At 40.7% G+C, this 20,212-nt stretch overlaps 1 protein-coding gene across 3 annotated transcripts in view; it reads right to left on the bottom strand.

The window, feature by feature from the left end:
* ripor1 (RHO family interacting cell polarization regulator 1) overlaps positions 1-20,212 on the bottom strand; it is a 120,713-nt gene that overhangs the window by 14,100 nt on the left and 86,401 nt on the right. For 2 of the 3 annotated variants that reach the window (XM_022762991.1, XM_022762990.1), the window contains exons 7-16: positions 18,693-18,842; positions 17,900-17,963; positions 16,931-16,974; positions 12,669-12,794; positions 11,684-11,832; positions 11,380-11,512; positions 7,285-7,410; positions 3,113-3,285; positions 2,241-2,940; positions 1,517-1,650 (exon numbers count right to left, since the gene is read on the bottom strand). In XM_022762991.1, coding sequence (XP_022618712.1) covers positions 1,517-1,650; positions 2,241-2,940; positions 3,113-3,285; positions 7,285-7,410; positions 11,380-11,512; positions 11,684-11,832; positions 12,669-12,794; positions 16,931-16,974; positions 17,900-17,963; positions 18,693-18,842 — 1,799 coding nt within the window. The remainder of the gene's footprint in view (positions 1-1,516; positions 1,651-2,240; positions 2,941-3,112; positions 3,286-7,284; positions 7,411-11,379; positions 11,513-11,683; positions 11,833-12,668; positions 12,795-16,930; positions 16,975-17,899; positions 17,964-18,692; positions 18,843-20,212) is intronic. The other variant, XM_022762992.1, reaches the window with a different exon arrangement.

Below are 20,212 nucleotides of genomic sequence, written 5' to 3'. Positions count from 1 at the left end.
AGACACCGACTGTAGCAGGAACTATCACAGAGGCATTCTTAGTGTTTATATGTCTGTCTGTCTGTCTCTGGACAGATTCTGTCATACATACAGTCATGAAACTTTACAGATGTGTAGTTGAGATCAAAGTGAAGGCTGAGTTTGAAGATGGTTAGTCCAACCCATGACCAATGAATACCCATGTAATAATGGTGAGATCCCATCACAAGATGGTTTTGAATATTTGACGGTTTTCATATTAATAAAGTGTTTCCACTGCAATATCGTTTTCATTTGAAATAAGTTACCCAACCATCAAGATGGTCAAATTAAATGACATGTAAGGTGAACAACTGATGCCAGACAGTTTGTGATACTGAGCAGAAAACAAAACCCTGTAAAGTCATATTTCAGTGAGCTTGTGTTGACAGGAGGAAGTTATGAAAGCATATCAGGTTTTTCCATCCATCCTGCTCATGTGCTCTCACAGCTGCAAAGACCAGGGCTGTGTTTGAAAAGTCTTTCTTTCTTAGGAAGGTTCAAACTGAGGGAAGTGAGCTGAAGTATCTGAGCAGCATCATGATCAGAGCTGCTCCACTTCTCTACATGATGAGGAAAGGAGCTTCAGTGCTTCCTATCTTATCTCCTTTAGCATAGGAAACATTGGAGCAACCTTTACGAAAGGAAAGGAGAAATGCCATCCCACAATTCCTTTCTGCAGTGGCATTTAATGTGCACCAATGCACCATTATAGTTTCATAGTACAGTTATATAGTTGCAGCAGCTGTTTTGTGTTTGTGAGACGATCCAGAACTGATGGAAATCCTTGTCTGATCGACTGAAGCCCAAATTCATAAATATAGATTCATTCTCTTTAAATCCAGTGAGGAGTCATGAAGAACAAGCAGATTGAATCTATAGTTAACAATATCATCATCATAGCTAAATACTACAATCTATACATAAATGTCATTTCACTAAGAACTGAAAATCTATTTTCTCTATTTAACAAATGTGTAAAAATATCAAAAGCGCCTAGGACAGGAAACTATGTACTTATGTCTGAATTCATTATGATCTCTTGCTCAGTTTCTTATTTCTATTTAATTATTATTTCATTGGCTTTACTTTCTCTATTTGTACATTTCTTTCACGTTATCTTATTTCAACATTTCAATCCTGTTGTTTTGTTTCTGTGGTTAGAAGGAGGATTTATCCTCCTGGTGTTATAAATAAAGTTAGTTTAAAAACATGCCTAAAGTAATTACATGATTCTTTTCCTAAGTCCTTATGAATTCTCCAGCCCAGTATTATCAACAGAACAGTTTGTCTGTGCCACAGTGATGGTCCAAAACAACTCCACTAGATGGCAGCATTATCCTGCAATGACAGACTCTTCACCATGCCTGCTATCAATGAACAGATAACTGACAGTAAGGTTATTTACTTAATAGAAGAGCGTGTCTCAAGCTAATCTTAGGTATAAAATATATGTTTTTGTCAACATTTGGTTGGGTTTCAGTGTTTCAGCACTGACCGGCCTTTTCTGTTCCTCTTGTCTCCCTTTTCCTCCTCATCCTCCCAGTCAGACGTGTCGAGGAAATCAAAGCTGCCCAGAGCTGTTTCCACGGTGAGGCTGACCACGCTGGGCGAACGGCTGTGTCTGCCACCCTACATACACACACACACACACACACCACACACACATGTATGTCTTTAGATGCAGACAGAACCGAGTGCATGTCTGTATACACACAATCCATAGTGAATAGAAAACACATTGAGCATGCGCAGACTCGCACACAATCACACACCAGTCAAACCTGGTTCCCCCTTAACATCAAACACTGATATCACATGCAGCATGTTGTCAGTGACAGGGGAGATTAAAAAAAAACAGTAAATAAAGTCTGTTTGTATGTGTGTATATGTGAAGAATCTGTGTATTTGTTGTATCTACATGTATATGTGAAAGCTTGAAAAAGAAAGGAGATCTCCTATAGAATAATGGAGCTGCTTTAGTCCAAACAATGTTCACATTGTTTGAGGCTGGTTCTGACATTGATATTAAATCTGATAGCAAAAGACTTTTCATAAACACACTGCATAGCAGGGAAAAAGACAGCAGTGTGTGTGTATCTGGTTACTCACCACCCAAATCGTTTTGACTGGAGAGCTTGTTTTTATACAGTAGCAGATGTTTTACTGGAATGTATTTTTAGGCTACTCTACCCACCTCTGGAAGTAACTTTGTTTCTCACCTTCAGTGTAACCTGCAGCAGCTTCAGCTCATGTTCCAGCAGCTGTAACTCAGGGAACTGTCCCCTATAATCATCCAGAGAGGAAACTACAGCTCCCAGGGCATCCTCCAGCCCGCAGTCCACTGGACCATCATCCTCTCTAGACAGACCGTCTGCACCTGCACCTGGAATCTCCTCCTCCACCGGCACCCATCGGGCCACATATGTCACATCCCCGCTCTCTGGAAGGATGTCGAGCTCCAGGTGTGATGGAGTGTTAGAGTCCATCCCTTCAGTCCTGGGGGAGGAGGGTGTGAGCAAAGAGCTGGATGTATCCTGTTGCACCCTGATTGGTTGTTGATCTGTGACAGCATCAGCATTTTCTTCAGTGACTCCGAGTCTCTTTGGTGACGCATCAGTGTCTGTGGCAGCAGAGCCGGGCGGCTCAGGAGTTCTGCTGGGCATCTCCATTTCAATGTCGTTGATGGAGATCCCGGAGGCCAGAGACATCACCTCCCCTGATTCGCCGCCTGACCTGTCAGTCAACACAATGCCGTCAGCGCTGCTTTCACTGATGTGGCTCAGAGATCGCAAGTAGCTGCATGAGGTGTGGCTGTTCCACACAACGCCATCCACTGCTGCTATGGGAGACTGTTGCCTTGCATTGTCTTCCTCACTGTCGGGTTTTGTCACCATAGTCACTGTCCCCTTCTCCTCTTCCCTGTAAATGAGTTCATGTATTTGTTAATCTACTACTATAATCTACTGATGAGCATGTAAGATCACCTCTGTGTAAAATACATCATATAATAAAGTCAACAAATATGTCGTGTTAAAATGTTGAACATAGAGTAGAGTTCAAATAAAAGCACAGAAACAAAATGAAGCAGCACCTGTTGCTCTCTTCCTGGTGTTTGGGTGTGTTGGGGAACTCGCTGATGGCACTGACTTTGTGGGTGGAGTTTGGAGTTGAGGAGGAGGAGTCTCTGGGGCAAAATGAGATTTCAGGTTGTGGGGTGGAACTTCCTGTTACAGCTGGCTGGATCTCTGGAGTCACCACCACTGCCTGGAGACATGGACACACTGAGTGACCGGGAGGGTTGAACCCAACACACTGACAACGTAGTAAATAAACACACGTTATACAATCCAAAAAACTTGAGTACGTCAGAGTCAGGTAAAGCAAGTATCTGTACAGTATATTTAGAAGATCAGGGTTCATTAGAGCAGCTGCTGAATCTCATGTTATCACTGTTCACAGCGCAACACACAACCATCAAACTGCAAACTGAACTGTTCTGGAGGAGGAGAACAACAGTGGAAAAGGAAAGCAGAGCAGATGAAGCCTCTGTTTGTTCAGCCTGTTTTCTGCTCACTCTGACCCAGCTCAGAACTATTGAAACAGGACCTATGTGCAGTCTTTGACACAGTAGACCAGATATTTGTATTACACCCTCAGCTGGTCCAAAATGTAACAGTTCTCATGACCTTGGTCCTAGTATCTCTCCAATGGCTGCCAGTCCATTTTAAAATTGATTTTAACATTTTACAAGTCATGGGTTGACCTGGGCACATATGACCTAGTGCAAATGCCCCGAGCAGCAAGTCCCCAGTTTGAATTCCAGCTGGCCGGACAAATCGCTGCACATCATTCCTCTGCTTTTCCCCCACATTCCTTGTCTCTCTGCACAATCCCAGATGAAGGCATAAAATTCTCAACAAATAATCTTAAAACAAGACTAGGTCTAAACCTAGTATCTATCTGGACCTCCTGTAGTCAAATCCTGATTTTATAACTTTGACGTTGTCGAGGATGACACACAGTAAAGGGCCACAGGCAGGACTCTGGGGTGCCCCAAGACAGTGTGTCTTTCTTATTGAGTCTCTCACACAGAGCACAGCCTCCATCTGTATCCACAATGGTTTAGTCTTTATTTACTTCACTCCAGAGCGTCACAGTCTTTTATTAGAGGCAGGTCTTTATGTCTAACTCCCTCTGTTTGATATGTAGAGTTGGTCATAGTCGTTAGTACGAAGCTTCGTTACCGATGACTTCTCTCTCTCCCTCCCTCTCTCCTGCTCTCTCTGCTCAGTGTCTCATGTTTAGTTATTCCTCTGCCTCCTTTAGTAATAATGAACCTGTAGAAAAAGACGGTAGAGATGGCCATAAAAACACAATTGAATCAATAAAAGGAGCCTTTGTTGTTTTTGTATTACCTTTTCTTTAGTCAGTGATAAAGTTTGGTCGTGGTAAACGCAGCAAACATTTCAAACTAATGAATCTTTCATTATTTCTAAACCTTCAAACAGACTTCAGATCAGACCGTGGTCTCTGGTGAAGAATCTTCTGCCTCATCTTTATCTAACGTTGCCATCATTAGGACACTGACAGGTTCACGCATGACTGACAGTGGAGGAGTTGACTGTGACTAGTGTTTCTTCTGTGATGAACAAAATGTATGGTTTCACATTAAAAGAAAAGAGAAAATTCATTCACTGACTAAAAGCTCTGCTTCAAAGAGTACTTCATAGAAATATAGTGGAGTCAAAAGTACAATATTTGTCTTTAAGTATAGTGGAGTAAAAGTCAGAAGGTTCTAAAAAAAATAATACAAAAGAACGGATATTAAAAAAATATACTTAAGTACAGCACTCAAGTAAAAGCTGTTCAGAAGTGAACAGCTTGGCTGCGCCTGTATCAGGAATACACCAACCTAGGAAGCACCTTTATCTTGAGTGAGCTAATTCTCTCCAACCAGGAAACAGACCCAGCTCCCCACTGGTTATAATCAACTTATGGTGGGTTTTCACAGTTTCAACATAAGAGTCAATTTTTATTTCACAGAGGTTATCTCCTGAGGAGAGAGACAGAAGGACCTCTAGGTGGAGGTGGAGGAGACTCATTCATATAAATGCATGCACTTTTTGACATAAAAAAACATGGTTATGATATGTGTTCACAATATTAGACAGAGTGTCATTTGTGTCAATTTTTATATGGTATAACGTGTTGTGACCACATATGTTGATGATACACTGTATATTTAATTTAAATATGCAAGTTTATTAAAACAACATACATAGAAACATTCTATATGCTTATATATGATTTTCTTATTAATTCTCTCATTCTGTGAAAGTGGTCTCAGACTTTTGGACCCTACTACAACATACAGTATACTGACAGGCTTAGTGATGAATATATATTTATGTAACATGTCTACAATGTAGGCATACATACATAATTTATATGGGCTAGACATATATGTCAATATATGAAATCGTTCCAGTTTCCAATTTCCATATATCATTTCTACATATATGTTTTCATTTTATATGTACTACATATATTTTCATTCATTCATTCATTTTCTACCGCTTATCCTCTAGTAGGGTCGCGGGGGGGCTGGAGCCTATCCCAGCATCCTTTCGGGCGAGAGGCGGGGTACACCCTGGACAGGTCGCTAGTCCATCGCAGGGCACACAGAGACAGACAACCATTCACTCTCACAGTCACACCTATGGTCAATTTGGAGTAAACAATCAGCCTAGTCCCCATTTGCATGTCTTTGGACTGTGGGAGGAAGCCGGAGTACCCGGAGAGAACCCACACAAGCACGGGGAGAACATGCAAACTCCACACAGAAGGACCCCGTGTCCGAGCCGGGACTCGAACCCGGAACCTTCTTGCTGTGAGGCGACAGCACTAAACACTGCACCACCGTGCCACCTTACATATATTTTATATATGGAAATTCAATATATGTATATACAGTATATTACATTTGCGTATGACAGTGTATGATAACCCTCATGAGGGAGGTTTATTTGTTAGTTAACTTAAATGAATGAAGCCGGTGTTGAGCTCTTTGCACAGCTGCTGACATGAGGGAAGGACCGGAGTGGACCGGACCAAGTCAGCATCACAATTTACAAATGCCAACAAAGTCCCCTGACTGTACACCATGACTCTTTGCACTTACAAATAGGAAGTGATTGAAGTTTGATGAAATCTCATTTCTTTTGTGAAAGTGAAAGAATGATATTACAGACACAGAAATTACAAGGTATAGTTTAGTCAGACGAGCATCACATGTGACTGCATGGATCACTGAGATGCAGCAGAGACATTAAAAGGTTTAAACCTCTGACGCCCATGAGAGCGTATGCACTCCCAAACACCATGCTGTCTTTACATTTGTCTTTGAGATAGAGGCGCTGTTTTTTTCATGTTAACCTAGAGAATCAGCGCTTTCTAACAAGCCCCCATTTGTCTGTGTGAGTCACTTATTTCAATATTCTCATCTGCCATCTTTGCTAGTGACATCTAGGTTCATGTCACTGAATTAGACACTCCTATTGGCTCCAGTGGGTGCTGTTACAACCAGTCAGAGGCCTGGCTGTCAGTTGCTTGTCTACCCAGACTAACTGTTTTATTCTGAGGTCAAAGCGAGGAGGAGTTGCTCTGAGTTTATTGTAGTGACAGAATAAAGACAGAAGGATGTGACTTTCAGATATTTAGTGCAGCGGAGGCTTTGGAGCTGATTTTTCAAGGAGCACAAAAAAACATCCATAAATACTGCTCCAGAGAATGAGCATATATATGAACAGGTAAAGATAGAAAAATCACCTCTAGACAATACAAACTAATGTGTGAAACTTTCTGTGTTGAAGATTTTGTTATTAAGGTTTTTATTTGTAAAATAAAGGATTATTTTTTGTTTTATCGGCTACTAATTCTCTATTATACTGTAGACACGTCTTTATTGAGTGGCATATATAATTAGCTGGGGTGCTGATTCCGAATCTGAGCAGCACTTGGTGAAACTTTTAAAAATGACAACTTTATGAGGCAAAACACAAAGGTATGAAAAAACGGTAAAGTCTTCATGTGACCCTCAGAGGGTTTTAAGCAGGAAAAACAAAGAGTCACTTCCACTGTCAGTCTCCTTTATGAACCAGTACTTCACCAAGATAATGATACAATGATAAACTGAGAGAAGAGAGGTAGAGTCATAACAGGACTGCAGATCATAAATAATGTACAGTGTGTGCTGTGTGTTACCTTATGTTGTGTGGAGTTGCGTAGCACTCCTGCAGACAGCTGAGGACTAGAGGAGTCATCAGAAGACTCAGATGAGTTAGACCAAGCTGTTCCATTCTCCAGCTCCTCATGGCGGCGCAGCATGTTCTAAAAGGGAAGAGCACTGATGAAACAGAGGCTGGATATGGACAAACACATCAACAGAGGTGGACACATTCTGTTGCTCAAGGCATCTTCAAGATGGCAATCATGAGGCTGTTTGAGGAGATAAGTGATTTGATTGACCAACTGCTTGACCAACAACAGTTTTTTTTTTCCATCTGCTCAGTACTGTATATGTCTCAATCTGTAGTGCAGGTCATCAGATATGGTTTGTGAGCACGAATTTTGGTTTTGGTCCCTGTACAGACACTTATCATGGTTCCCAACCTGGTAACGTCACTGTAAGACCACAGGAAGCTGTGCAGTCACTGCACCTGGTTGTTCACAAAGAAATAGTTGTAGGACACAACGCCGCCTAAAACCCCAAATTCTGTTTGAGTAATAAATAATTAAACAAATGTCAACTTTAGAGTTATTTGTAGAACAGCCAATAGGAATGCTCTCTCTCTCTCAACAGAGTTAACTTGCTGTGAGAGATGGTATAACCTGTGATTCCATTATGTTTTCCTTTATTGGAAATCCTGGAGACCACCTGCCAGAAGGCCTCACATTCATTCTGTATCCAGGCCATGAGCTTCAACTGACCAACAGCTAGCAGGCTAATACAGGCCAGCACCACACTGCAGATTCAGTCACACACTTCACACACTTTGCCCCTTTTGATTATTTACACTGTATGTGACAATGGATGGACGCTTCCACTTTTCTGATCCATAGTAATTATTATGGAAATCTGTTGATAGGTTCAATTGGAGGACAGTAAAAGCTTTTTAAGGCTTGGGTACTTCAGATTAAACAATCTGGCAAATACAGAGACGCTCCTTAATTATCTTTATTATCCTCTTCTTTGTTCTCTTCTGATCTGCTTCAGTGACCAGATTGGTAGAACACTGAGTACACTGCATACGAACAAAACTGATAGGTCAACAGTGATCAGAGGAGGCTAAGTGTGAAGTCACTGAGAATGTCTCAAACTATTCATGAGCCTGATACTGATCAATGTGCTGAAATCAATGGAAGACCAGTCTTTTAAAAGCTGCTCTACTGGAAATACAAGGATCATTCAGTAACCATATATATACATATTTATGTATAGATAGATAGATAGATATATACTTTATTTATCCCCTAGGGGAAATTCTGTGTCCATTAGCTCATTGTTGATAATAATAAAAACAGTTAATAATAAATAAACAATAATAATTAGATTAGTCCACTTCCTTTGGCTGAGGTGTTGTATGACCTGATGGCAGTGGGAACATATATATATATAATGATAACAAAGAAGTAGTATCAAAATGCTAAGGAAATTAGGAAACAGTGATTCGGGCTTCAACAAAATGCCAGTAAATCTTGATGGTTTGGAGGCCTTAGGCCTTCAGAAATCATCACGTTGTTAACAGGGTTTGTACAAATCATTAGTCATCATACTTGTCTTAGCAATGTAGCCATTCAGAACAGACAGAAACATTTTAGACAGGGTCCAAAAACATGTTGTGTGAAACCCTCAGTTACATGGGTTCAAAGTTCTAGATTTAAAAACATTTTTCAATCATACTTTACATCAAGCTTAAAAAAAATAGCAACACTACTTGTTGTCGAGGTCAAGAATGAGCCTTGACACTCAGCATTACAACACTAGTTGTGCAAGGACCAAAGGATAATTCCTGTTTATTATAATTTATGTCTTACAATCATAGTTAGACCATAATTAACATAAATTAAGATAATTTTATATTCATCAAAATAATTTTTGAGATGTGGGAACATGACGTCATCAGATGATCAGAGATGATGTAAACAAACCTACAGTTCATCCAGAATATCTAAACCTCTTTATGTGGAAATCAAAATGAAAGTGAGTGGTCACACACAGGTGTGTGCTCAAGCTTCTTCACAGATTGTCAGACTTCCTTTTATCAGTGTTGCAGAGTGCCCACATTTCATCAATGAACTTGGTCTCTACATTGTTATTATGTCAAAACTTATGTTGGACTCTGGACTGGAACTGTAATAAAAAACTAGAATCACCTCCTCATGGTCGTCTGCCTCCTCCACTCAGACTAGTTTCAGGTCACATCCCTGTTTATCCAGAGTCATAGAAAATATGAACCATTTGTATAAAATTTGGTCATAATTGCTGTGTGAAGTCTTGAGTACTGGCTATTTTGTGAGGTCACATTGACCATGACCTCTGACCTTTGGCCACCAAAATCTAATCAGTTCGTTCGTGAGTCCCAGTGGGCATTCTCTCAAGGCGTTACTGAGATATTGTGTTCACAAGGCCAAAACCATGTTTTTTGAGGTAACTGTGACCTTGACCTTTGACCCCCAAAATCTAATAGGTTCATCCTGGAGCCAAAGTGGACATTTGTGCCAAATTTGAGTTCCATCAATGGAATGTACGTACGTATGTTTAAACATAGATAATGGACTACAACCCAAAAACAATATGCCTCCAGCTCTGACTGTCGCCGGCGTGGAGGAATAAAAATAAAACTGCCTTTAAGCCTTTCTCCATCATGACTGATGCCAGCAGATGTTTCTTTATATCCTCTATAGTCTGTATAGTTTATACTGTCATAACCTACATCAGGTGGTAGACTCACAGATTTATAGGTCCACGATTCTCCAAGATTTATCATCATAAATTGACTAAAAGGCCTAAAAGTACTGTCTAAGTTCTGTCAGGAGGTTCTACCTGCACTACAGGCCAGTGCTGAGTCATATATGTGCAGATCTACACTACAGCAGCAGATGTCTGCTTCCTGTCGACGATCAGTGAAATCAGCTGCGTAGCTGTTTGGAAACCTTGCATACATACCTCATGGCTCCATGAGGCTATGGGCAAACAAACAGAGACTACTGCTCTATGTTTCCAATGTTCTACGCCATTGGGCTCTTTTACAATCTGCAGGGGTTCTACTCCATCGTGACTTACTGCAGTGGCGTGTCTTGTTGGTGAGTTGTCGCTACAGGAACAGCTCTGGCTAAGTGTGTCTCTGAAGATGTCCAGCAGCGGCCAGTGCTGCCGCCTGGTCAGACTCCGAGGCAGAGACTGCACGTCAGAGGAGCAGCAGGTGGAGCAAAGCGCAATGGGAGTGGTTAGAGGCCGGTGGCTGTTCTGTAAACTCAGTCTGCAGTGTTTTTAAACAGCTCAACTCTGTCCTGTCATTTATCTGATGAAAACTGAAAAATTCTTTGATGAGAAATAGAATTATTTGCTTCTTCAGGAGTTCTTCACTTGAAAATCTCAAAAATGTTCGTGGGCCACATCCGACCCCATTACAGTAGGGAGGCCAGATAATACATTCTCAGAGCACTTTTTATTTTAATGATAATGATCAAACATTCAGGACTGAACTGAAAGAGACTGAAGGTCAGTTTTTCTTTTTTGTTTGACGGGGGAGGGATCACTTGTCCATTCACCATCTGTCTCTTGACCCTGTTTCTAACCAGCTATCTGTTTTGATTCTCCAGTTTTTGCCATATATGTGATCTATTAGCGCAATCAGAGTGAGATAGCAAACAACTATATGATGTAGTCCGGCAGCGACAACATAAAAGTTCCTGTCCGTGGCTTATCACAGTGATAGGTGTTAATACAAGAAAAAAAACTAACAAACAAAGGAGTTTTTAAACATTCTTATACCCTGTTAAAACATTCAAAAATACACACACACATTTATAAAACCAAAAACACACAACTTAGGAACCACTGCATCAGAGTGTAAGTCCAAAAGAGGTCTGGTCATTACTCAGTTCTCTGCAACTCTCCCATGTTAAATACATCATAATGTATAAAAATATAAAGGTGACAGTGAATATCAGCACAAAGTACCAACAGTCAGCGACTCAAAGACAAACATTCATTGTCTCTACTCTGAGAAAACATTCAGTCAAACATTATTGTGGAGGGTAAAAGAGAATCAAGGAGAATATGGAGGAACTCACATAGAAGGCTTGTTCACGTAGAGACGGCGTGTCAGGTGGACTCTGGTTGAAGATTGTTGAGAATCTCTTACTGACAGTTGGGGCTTTGTTGACTGTGCTTGCTACTGACCCCTGGTCATCTTTATCAAATGGACTGAAGGGTGGAGGGGGTGGGGGAGGGCGTTGAGGGGTGGAAGACAAAAGACAGAATAAATAAACTCTCCATATAATATTTAAGTGATGTTCTGTTACAGAATAACACTTGACTGATTTAATGGACAAACAGGACAGTTCTCATCAAGTCAGCAGGGTTGGCAAGACTTACTTCCAGGTTACTTCGAGGCTCAATTTAATAGTCCCAAGGTCATTAATATCCACGGCAACCGTCTGGGGCAGTGCAGCAAACAGGTCCTTGGTCTCACAGGAAACACTCCCTACAACCACGTGATTGGCTAAGCTCTTCAGTTCTGTCACCTAGGAGACCGCAGTAATAAAGTTTGATCATGCAACCACTGTCTTCTGCTTTCTCCAGTCCTTCTGCCAGTGTACAGGGGCCAGTTTCACAAAGACAGACTTTGACTATGCCTTAGATAAAACAAATAGTCAGACTTCAGATAGATGTCTAAATTTATTTGTTGCACAAAGCAGTTTAGTTCTTGACTATCTTAAGCCAGACGGTATTCCAATCAATTCTGGGTAAAAAAAAAAAAAAAAAAGGCTGATCGAGGAACCGCGTCCATCAGCTCAGCTTCATTTACCTTGGCAGAAAATGTTTGTCTCTCAGAAGAATTCAACAGTTACAAGGACGTTGTAAAATGTGAAATTCAGCAAAGTGAAACAATAAAAATCGGATTTGAAAAAATTATTGGCTGCAGTCAAAACTCAAATTATGAGCCATGTTTCCCTGTTTTTTTGTTGTTGGTCAGCACAAGTGTCATTGATCATTACCGTGGTAATATTGGTCGTGGGCCTGAGTTAGCCTGGGGGTAAGGTGTCTAATATTTTTGTCTTAAAATGAGCCAGTCTTTATTTCAGTGAAACGGTCTGACTTGTGAGCAAAAAGAAAACGGGACCAACACTACGGAGCAGTCTGAGATATCTTGGTGAAACTGGCCCCTGGTCTCATTCAGGCTGAGACCTACACACTGTCAAACTAAGATAAATAAGAGGAAGTAATAACATAAAAGACAAACAGTGAGAGATAGGACCAACTAGCCTGGAACCATGGGTATATTCAAGTGTGCAAGACAAAAGTATGATATCTAGTATGAATGAGCTATTTCAATGAAAATAAATCCAAAGGGACTGACCTTCACAGAGAGGAACTCATTGATGAGTGGCAGAAACACCATCTCCTCGCTGTCCCACACCTGTTTGGCATTGATCTCGATTCTGCCTCGCAGCTTCCACCGCTGCCGACCGTACTTCATAAAGATCTACACACATACACACACACACGCTGCATCAATCTCAGTTGTGCATATAAGCAGAGCTGTGTGTATATTACATGTGTGTATTCATTGTGTTCAACAACCATTTCAACTGTCTGAAATGAATCTTTTGTACTTTTCCATTTTTTTCTGTTCTCTACTCAAATCTATCTGTTCTTCATTGAGCCTTAGCTGTGAATGTACACTGGCGGCAGATAACAGAGAGAGAGATACACTCTGGTACACGTATGATCATACAAACATACATGCACACACTCAGGATCAAAACGGCTCATTGCACACAAAAACTAGTTGCATCAATTAAGTAGTCCAGAAACACATGGAGATCAGTGCAACCCTGATAAGTAATGACATATGTGTATGAACAGTAACATGGAGAAAGTTTTCTGTCATATAAATTCTCAGCTGATACACTTACTTATGAAACACATGGAAGAACCAATCATACAAAGATATTAGTCCCTAAGTGAAACATACAAGTGCTTTCAGAGATTTTGTGGAATTCCCCAGTTTCCTCATCAATTTGTTTTTCTTTCTAAGGTATGACAGAAATGTACAAGTCGCCTAGATTTTCCTTTATTTTTCTATTTCTTTCTGTCTTTCTTTCTTTCTTCAGAACCCATCATTTCACCCCATTTTCAAAGCAATTTTTCTGTCTATACAGTGAAGTTGAAGTTTACAGGAAAATAATTCTTCTGATGGTCCTAATGACTGTGTCACTGGAAGACCTCAGCTTTTCAAAGTTGAAAAAAAAAAATCAGGAACTGTTTGTGCACGTTTGTCTCCGTGCAGAGGCTCACTGTTCTACCCACTGAAAAGGATGTTGCATCCAAGATGAATTACACAGATGTGCTGAGTTTGCTGCCAAAAAACAAGAAAAGTGACTTAAACTTCATTCAGTCCATTAAGCCTATGGTCAGACCACCTCTCAGGAATCTGTGTGTAAGCTGGTTTTGGCTTCATAACATACTTACTGCCGCTTTCCAAGGATCTTTGGCCAGTTTAGGGATCTACAATCCTAAATATTGTCAATTTACCACTTACAACTGGCATTTTCCCCACCAAATCATTGTATGCTATTGTACTGCTAAACTGATTTGAAAACAAATTTAGCATCTCATGTGTTTCAAGTCTTGATTATGTGAAAGAACATTGTGTTTCCTACAATAATACTATATCAGTATTTTCTTATGTGAAATACGCAGTACCCCAGGGCTCTGTTCTTGGCCCTCTGCTTTACTCACTCTATATTTCACCTCTTGACAAAATTACACACAGTCATGAAGTTAATATCCACCGCGGCTCTGATGATACTCAGCTGTATGTGCCTGTGAGAGTAAAGGCCGGCTTGTCTGCTGTGAGAAGTTCGATGCCATAAAGGACCTGTGACTACATTTAGATAACACTGACATAGACACCAGTTTCAATAAGTAGCAGTAACTCAACAACTGTGTGATTCTCAAAGTCTGAGAGCCCAGATTCGTGGTGTTTGATCGCACCCTCTCTTTTGATTAGGACATTAAAGGGATAGTTGGGGTTATTTGAAGTTGGGTTGTGTGAGGTAGTCATGCACAGTCAGTGTGTTACCTGCAGTAGATTCAGATCAGTGCTGCCAGTTAGGAGAGGCAGCAGGGAACGTGGTACACTAGCAGAGCTATGTGCTGCTGTGCATGGGGCCAGCTGAAACAATCCAATATCTGTTTAAATGTAGCTTCAAGTAGAACATTTTCAGCGCTGTATCTTCCCGTCAAAAAAACAGTTTCCTTTGGTTCTATTTTTCTCAACCACTCAACTACCGTATTCCTACACACAAGTGCACCTACAGTGCGCACTGTATTGGCTGCAGCTGTGTGTCTAAAATGCATTTTTTCTACCAACTTCTTCAACAGAAGCACATCAGTCAGCTTCTGTGCCAGCGCTCCTGGCCGCCTCTCGTAACTGGCAGCATGCTTATCTGAATCTACTGCAGGTAACACAGCGACTGCATGACTACCTCACACAACCCCACGTCAAATAACCCCAACCATCACTTTAAAGACATCACGACACCGCCTTTTTTCATCCACATGTGACAGACACTGAGACCCTACTTCACACCTGTAGCTGCATAAGAGAAAGTTATACATTTTTAAGTTCATTTACTAATTTGATTTAAAATATAAGAATAATTTACTTTTTAAAATAGATTATATTTTGTTGAATGATATAAATAGTTAAAAACGTACACAAGGTACAAATAAGAATAAATATTTAAAAGGACCTGTTTGGTGTTTCATAGGAACTAATGTTTTAGTGTTGTATGGGGTGGGGTTTGTTAGTGTTGTTGCACCCCATGGTCAGCATGTGAGGCAGAGGGTGTCGGATTTGATGGAAGGCAAATAAAGTGAGATTTGGAAGAGTCAGGTGTTCTTTCTTACCCCCTTTTTTGAGATAACGCGGCCAATGAGGTATGCAACTTATTTTTGTGTTTCTGTATAATGTTTGCAGATAGTGATTAATTAATTAGCGTGATAGTCTGCCTGCATTTCGTTTATCCTTAAGTTAGTTAGTCGCGTATAGCCTTTTACAGCTGACAAATAGTGTAATAATAATAGTGTGTATTATGTTTGTATTACATTTGTTATGTGATTATTCTGTATGAGAATGCTTGATATTGTACTGGACTAATGAATGATTTATGTAATTTATTTATTCAGTTCTCACGGCGTATTGATGGCATGGATGTGCAAAATAAATGCCTGTACTCTAAAGAACGCATAGTGCTGGTGTTTCAACCTGAGGGGAGTAACAACACATTTGTGCTGTCCAGAATGGATCATTTTAACACCTCGTTTTCTGGTCTCCTGTGTATTCGTACTAAAAGTCTTGAAATTGTTCAGAAGACTGCAGCTAAATAAATCCAGTTTCGACAGTTTGTACCAATTTGAACTGTTTCCTTCATAGCTGTCTGACCTCCTTAAATCTTATATTCATCCCACGTTCTTTGCTCTCAGAATACAGGGCTCCTGTCCCCAGAGTTAAAAGGAAGTCAGCAGGCTGCAGGGCCTTTTTTTACCGTGCCCCCTCCCTCTGAAACAACCAGCTGACATCAGACTGTCTGACTCCAGTGAGGCCTTTAAATCCAAACTTAAAACTCATCTATAGGCCTTAACTTTCAGTCAGTGGCTTGTCCTTTGATCAGTTCGGGTCTTGTGCCTGTTACCATCTCCCCATAGTGCGTCGGTCTCGGTCTCACTGAATCCATTAATCCTAATACTAGTACAGTAGAGTCTGTGTGGTCCTGCTGAGTTTACTGCAAACTTTCTGAAAACCACTGCATCCCTCTAAAACCTTTTTGTTCCCCCAGGCTGCCAATAGTACCCCCCGCCCCCTCTCTGTGATGCACCCTCCCTAGTTGTCAGTGCTTCATTCCGGATATTTGGATCTGGTCTTGGTCCTCCTCCTCGTCTCTCTCTGCCTCTGTGTGTTTGTTTCCTTCTCTTAGATGTATGAATGAGGTGCCGGGGTTTGTGTCTTGTATGTTTGTGTCTGTCCTCTTCCCAGGTCTTCATGGTGGAGAGGAGGTCCTCTGGCTCAGTTCCTCTCGGTTTGGCAGCACCTGGAAGTTGCTTGATCACCTCTCAGATGTTGTTGTTCTGTACACACAACATTTATTGCATGTCCTCTGTTGCTGTTCCTGATGTTTCTGCCATTAAAGGTTTTTTGGAAAGCTTTTCCTCATCTGATTCTGAAGGACAGAGGGGGTCGATATGCTCTACACGCTGTTAAGCCAGTTGAGGTAAATGTGTGATTTGTGATATTGGGTTATATAATAAAATGTGACTCAACTTTGGCTTAAGGCAAGAAGGTGAAGGTGAGCATTGTGCTGTTCTAGCTGTGTGTACCGCTGCTATAATGTTTTATTGATTTATTTTACAAAGTGGTGTAGAGGCTCCCTGTGCACACACAGTACTGAGAGAGGTATTGAGAGGCCTCGTTCGGACCTGACACCTGGTTCTGGTTCAAACAGAGTTCTGCCTCTAGGATCAGTCTGATCAGTCAGCCAGTTTACAACACAGTAAATACAAAATCACCCACAGAGAGAGAGAGATAGGGAGAGAGAGCTGAGCTGATGGACTAACCTCATACTGGTCACCAGCACACAATCTAGCAAATCCAGCCAGACCTGAAAGACAAATAGAAACAGATGTAACCGATCAACATGCTGAAACAGGTCTGTCTGCACCAAAGGTTGTCTGGAAATACTACAGACCACTGACGGAACATGTTACTGTGTACCTGTTATGACACAGCTGAACTGAATTAGTTTTAGAGTTGGACACGTCTTCCTGCTCTGTGTACATTTGATGGTTTGATAATAAAAAATCTGAGTGAAATAAAAGTCACGGTGCTTGAAACCCCTAACTATACTTTGTTGCTGTAAACTGAATTAATAATACAGTGTTTAGGAGCGGCCCCACAGCAGCCATGTTTGTTCGGTCATCACAGAATAACTGTTGAAGACAACGGCCATTAAAAATGAATCAAACCGGGGCATCGAGTAGCTCAGTTGGTTGAGCATCCGCCCCATCTGCAGAGGCTAAGGTCCTCGCTGCAGTCGGCCCTGGTTCGAGTCCCGCATCGGACGGCCCTTTGCTGCATGTCATTCCCCCTCTCTCTGCCTCCCCATTTCCTGTCTCTCTCTACTGCACTGTCAATAAAAGCATAAAAAGGCCCCAAAAAATAATAATAATAAAAAAAAATGAATCAAACAAATACAGGAAATTCTGGAATATTTCAGCTTTTGCTTTTGATCCAGAGCAGACAAAATTACCTGTTGATGAATAAGACCAAGTACAATAATTGTTAGAATTATTGTGTTTTCACATTATTTTCAATTTTACCCAGATACCTGACTATCTGCCCAGTACCAGTCATGAGATCAGAGGCACAGTAATCTTCTGACAGACATGTGAGTGTGAAGAGTGTGAAGAGTTTTCCAGCATGTGAATTTAGGAGAGAACAAAATGGCTAGAAGACAAAGAAAGGGAAGAAGTAAAATGGGGGATGAAAAGAAAGTGAAGACACATGGGTGGATGTTTAATTCTTACCTTTCATCTTAATGTGGAACTCCCCCAGCTGGTTCTCCATCTCACTCTCCAACACACACATGTTCTACAGAGAAGATCAAGGGAGACTTTAATGATCAGGAGTGGTTGCACAAAACACCTTAAATTAAGATTTTCCTTAAAGTCTGAGTTAAGATTTCCTTAAAATAAAAACAACTGCACAAAACACCCTTAAGTCTTCTCCTTAAGGTTTCTTTAAAACATTCACTTATATTTAAGGTATTAAGGTTCTCCTTATCTTGGTCTTATACTTAAGGAATTACTTAAAGTCAGTTAAAAAGTTGCACAAAACACCTTAGTGACCAAAGTAAGGAAAAAAACTAAAGGTATATCTGACTCTGTTTTAACTGCAAAATGGTGAAGTTCCCGTCAAAACAAGAGGAGGCTGAGATAGCAATGCACTTATTTAATGCTACCAACTTGACCAAGTGTTAATGGCAGCAAATCAATGGTCTCCATGGAAACAGTAGAATTTCACTTCTGTAGAATCTGTCAGTGCTGCAAATGCCTCAACTTCTTTCCTTAACTAAGGAAATATTTTCAGAGATTCTGTGCAACACCCTTAAGTAACTCCCTCAGCAGAGGAGAAATTAAACTTGAAGTGTTTTGTGCAACTGGCCCCTGATCTATAGTGCTGCCATGTTATATCCTATAACTCTTTAATCCAATCCCCTACAACTTGCTTATGCAATGGTCCAGTTGTCCTACAGGGATAACTATACCATTACCATTTTCCTCCATCCCACCCGCCAACGCTCTGTCCTCTGTGTCTTACCTCTGTGTACTCTTTGTATCCTTTATTGGCTTCTGTTAAACTCTCCCTGGCCTCCTTGCTGCCTGGAGAAGCAGTGTATGCCTTCACCATCTTGTTGGCTCCATCCCTGAGTCTCCTCTGCAGGCAGTAGGCTTCATAGAGCTCCTCAATCTGTGAAAAGAGGGAACACTGTTAGACATTTCATCTTCCTCTCCTATGCAAGCTAAGAAAATGCTAAGAAAGCAGCGTCACAGCAAGTGAATAGCTGAAAACAGAAGTCTGTAGCAGACTGGTTCTGGTCAGGAGAAAGCACTGTCTTCATTCCAGGGTGAGGGTACTTGTGTCGTCACACACTCAGACTTGGGTCGTGCACCGATCACCTCTGTTGCACACACACTCATTTAATGACTTCCACATTGACCCTACTGCTATCTATCCATGTTCATATACCTCATATACCTCATGTGCCAATATGCACACTATACTGTAGCATATAGTTTACACCACAGTTTTTTTTATTGAACTAGATAGATAGATAGATACTTTATTTATCCCCTAGGGGAAATTCAGAAACCTTTATCAAAATTTGTGCAGTCAGTTTTTTATGTGTGCAGTTATTTATTTTCTTTAGTGATGTTAGTGATGTTTTGCTTTAGTGATGATAGCTGCACCCAGTCAGAGCATGGATTCAACTGAAGAGCAAGCTGAAGCGAAATAACCTCACCCACGATCATTTAAAGTGTGGGAGTATTTTAAGAAGGGACGAACAACATGGTGCTCTGCAAGCTCTGCAAATTAGAAATGGCTTATCACAGCAGAACTACTGCCATGCTCAAGTGCTTGGAGCGGAGCTTTATTTTGGAGAGACTTTATATCGGACTGTAAAACACAGATTACCAGTTAAGACTCGGCTATTTTTGCTGGGGAATAATGCCCTGCAGTGGATACTATGTTTGTCATATTTGTTTGTTTTAACCCTTTTAACCCCCTGTGGGAGAGTATGATGCAGATTCTGATTCAGAGGCTTGGCCTGCCCTTGCATTATACCCAGACTAAACGTGAGCAGTGCTGTTTTACTCTGATATCAAAGTGAGGAGAAGTTGTTTAGAGTTTGTTGAAGTGACAGAATTAAGACAGAAGGATGTGTCACATATTTAGTGCAGCAGAGAATTTGGAGCTGATTTTTCAAGGACCAGACAAAAAAACGACCATAAATACTGCTCCAGAGAATGAGCATATCTCATGAACAGATAAAGATAGAAACTTCAAATCACCTCTAGAACAACTCAGACAAATAAATACAATGTTCTGTGTTCAATTTTTTCTTCATTATGGTTTACAGTGGTTTTATCAATAAAATAAGGAAAAATTCAAGGTTTGTTTTTTGTTTTTTTATGGGCTATTAACCTTTATTATACTGGACTGAAGTGACATTTATTATTAGCTGAAGTTATACTGTTCCTAAATATGTGCAGCACTTGGTGAAACTGTTAAAAATGACAAAATGAAAAACACAAAGGTATTAAAGAACAAAAATATTG

This window comes from Seriola dumerili, unplaced genomic scaffold, assembly GCF_002260705.1.
Source record: "Seriola dumerili isolate Sdu_G_001 unplaced genomic scaffold, Sdu_1.0 BDQW01000465.1, whole genome shotgun sequence".
NCBI classification, from domain to species: Eukaryota; Metazoa; Chordata; class Actinopteri; order Carangiformes; family Carangidae; genus Seriola; species Seriola dumerili.
Note: the sequence above shows the minus strand (reverse complement) of the source record. Positions and strands in the feature narration are given on the sequence as shown.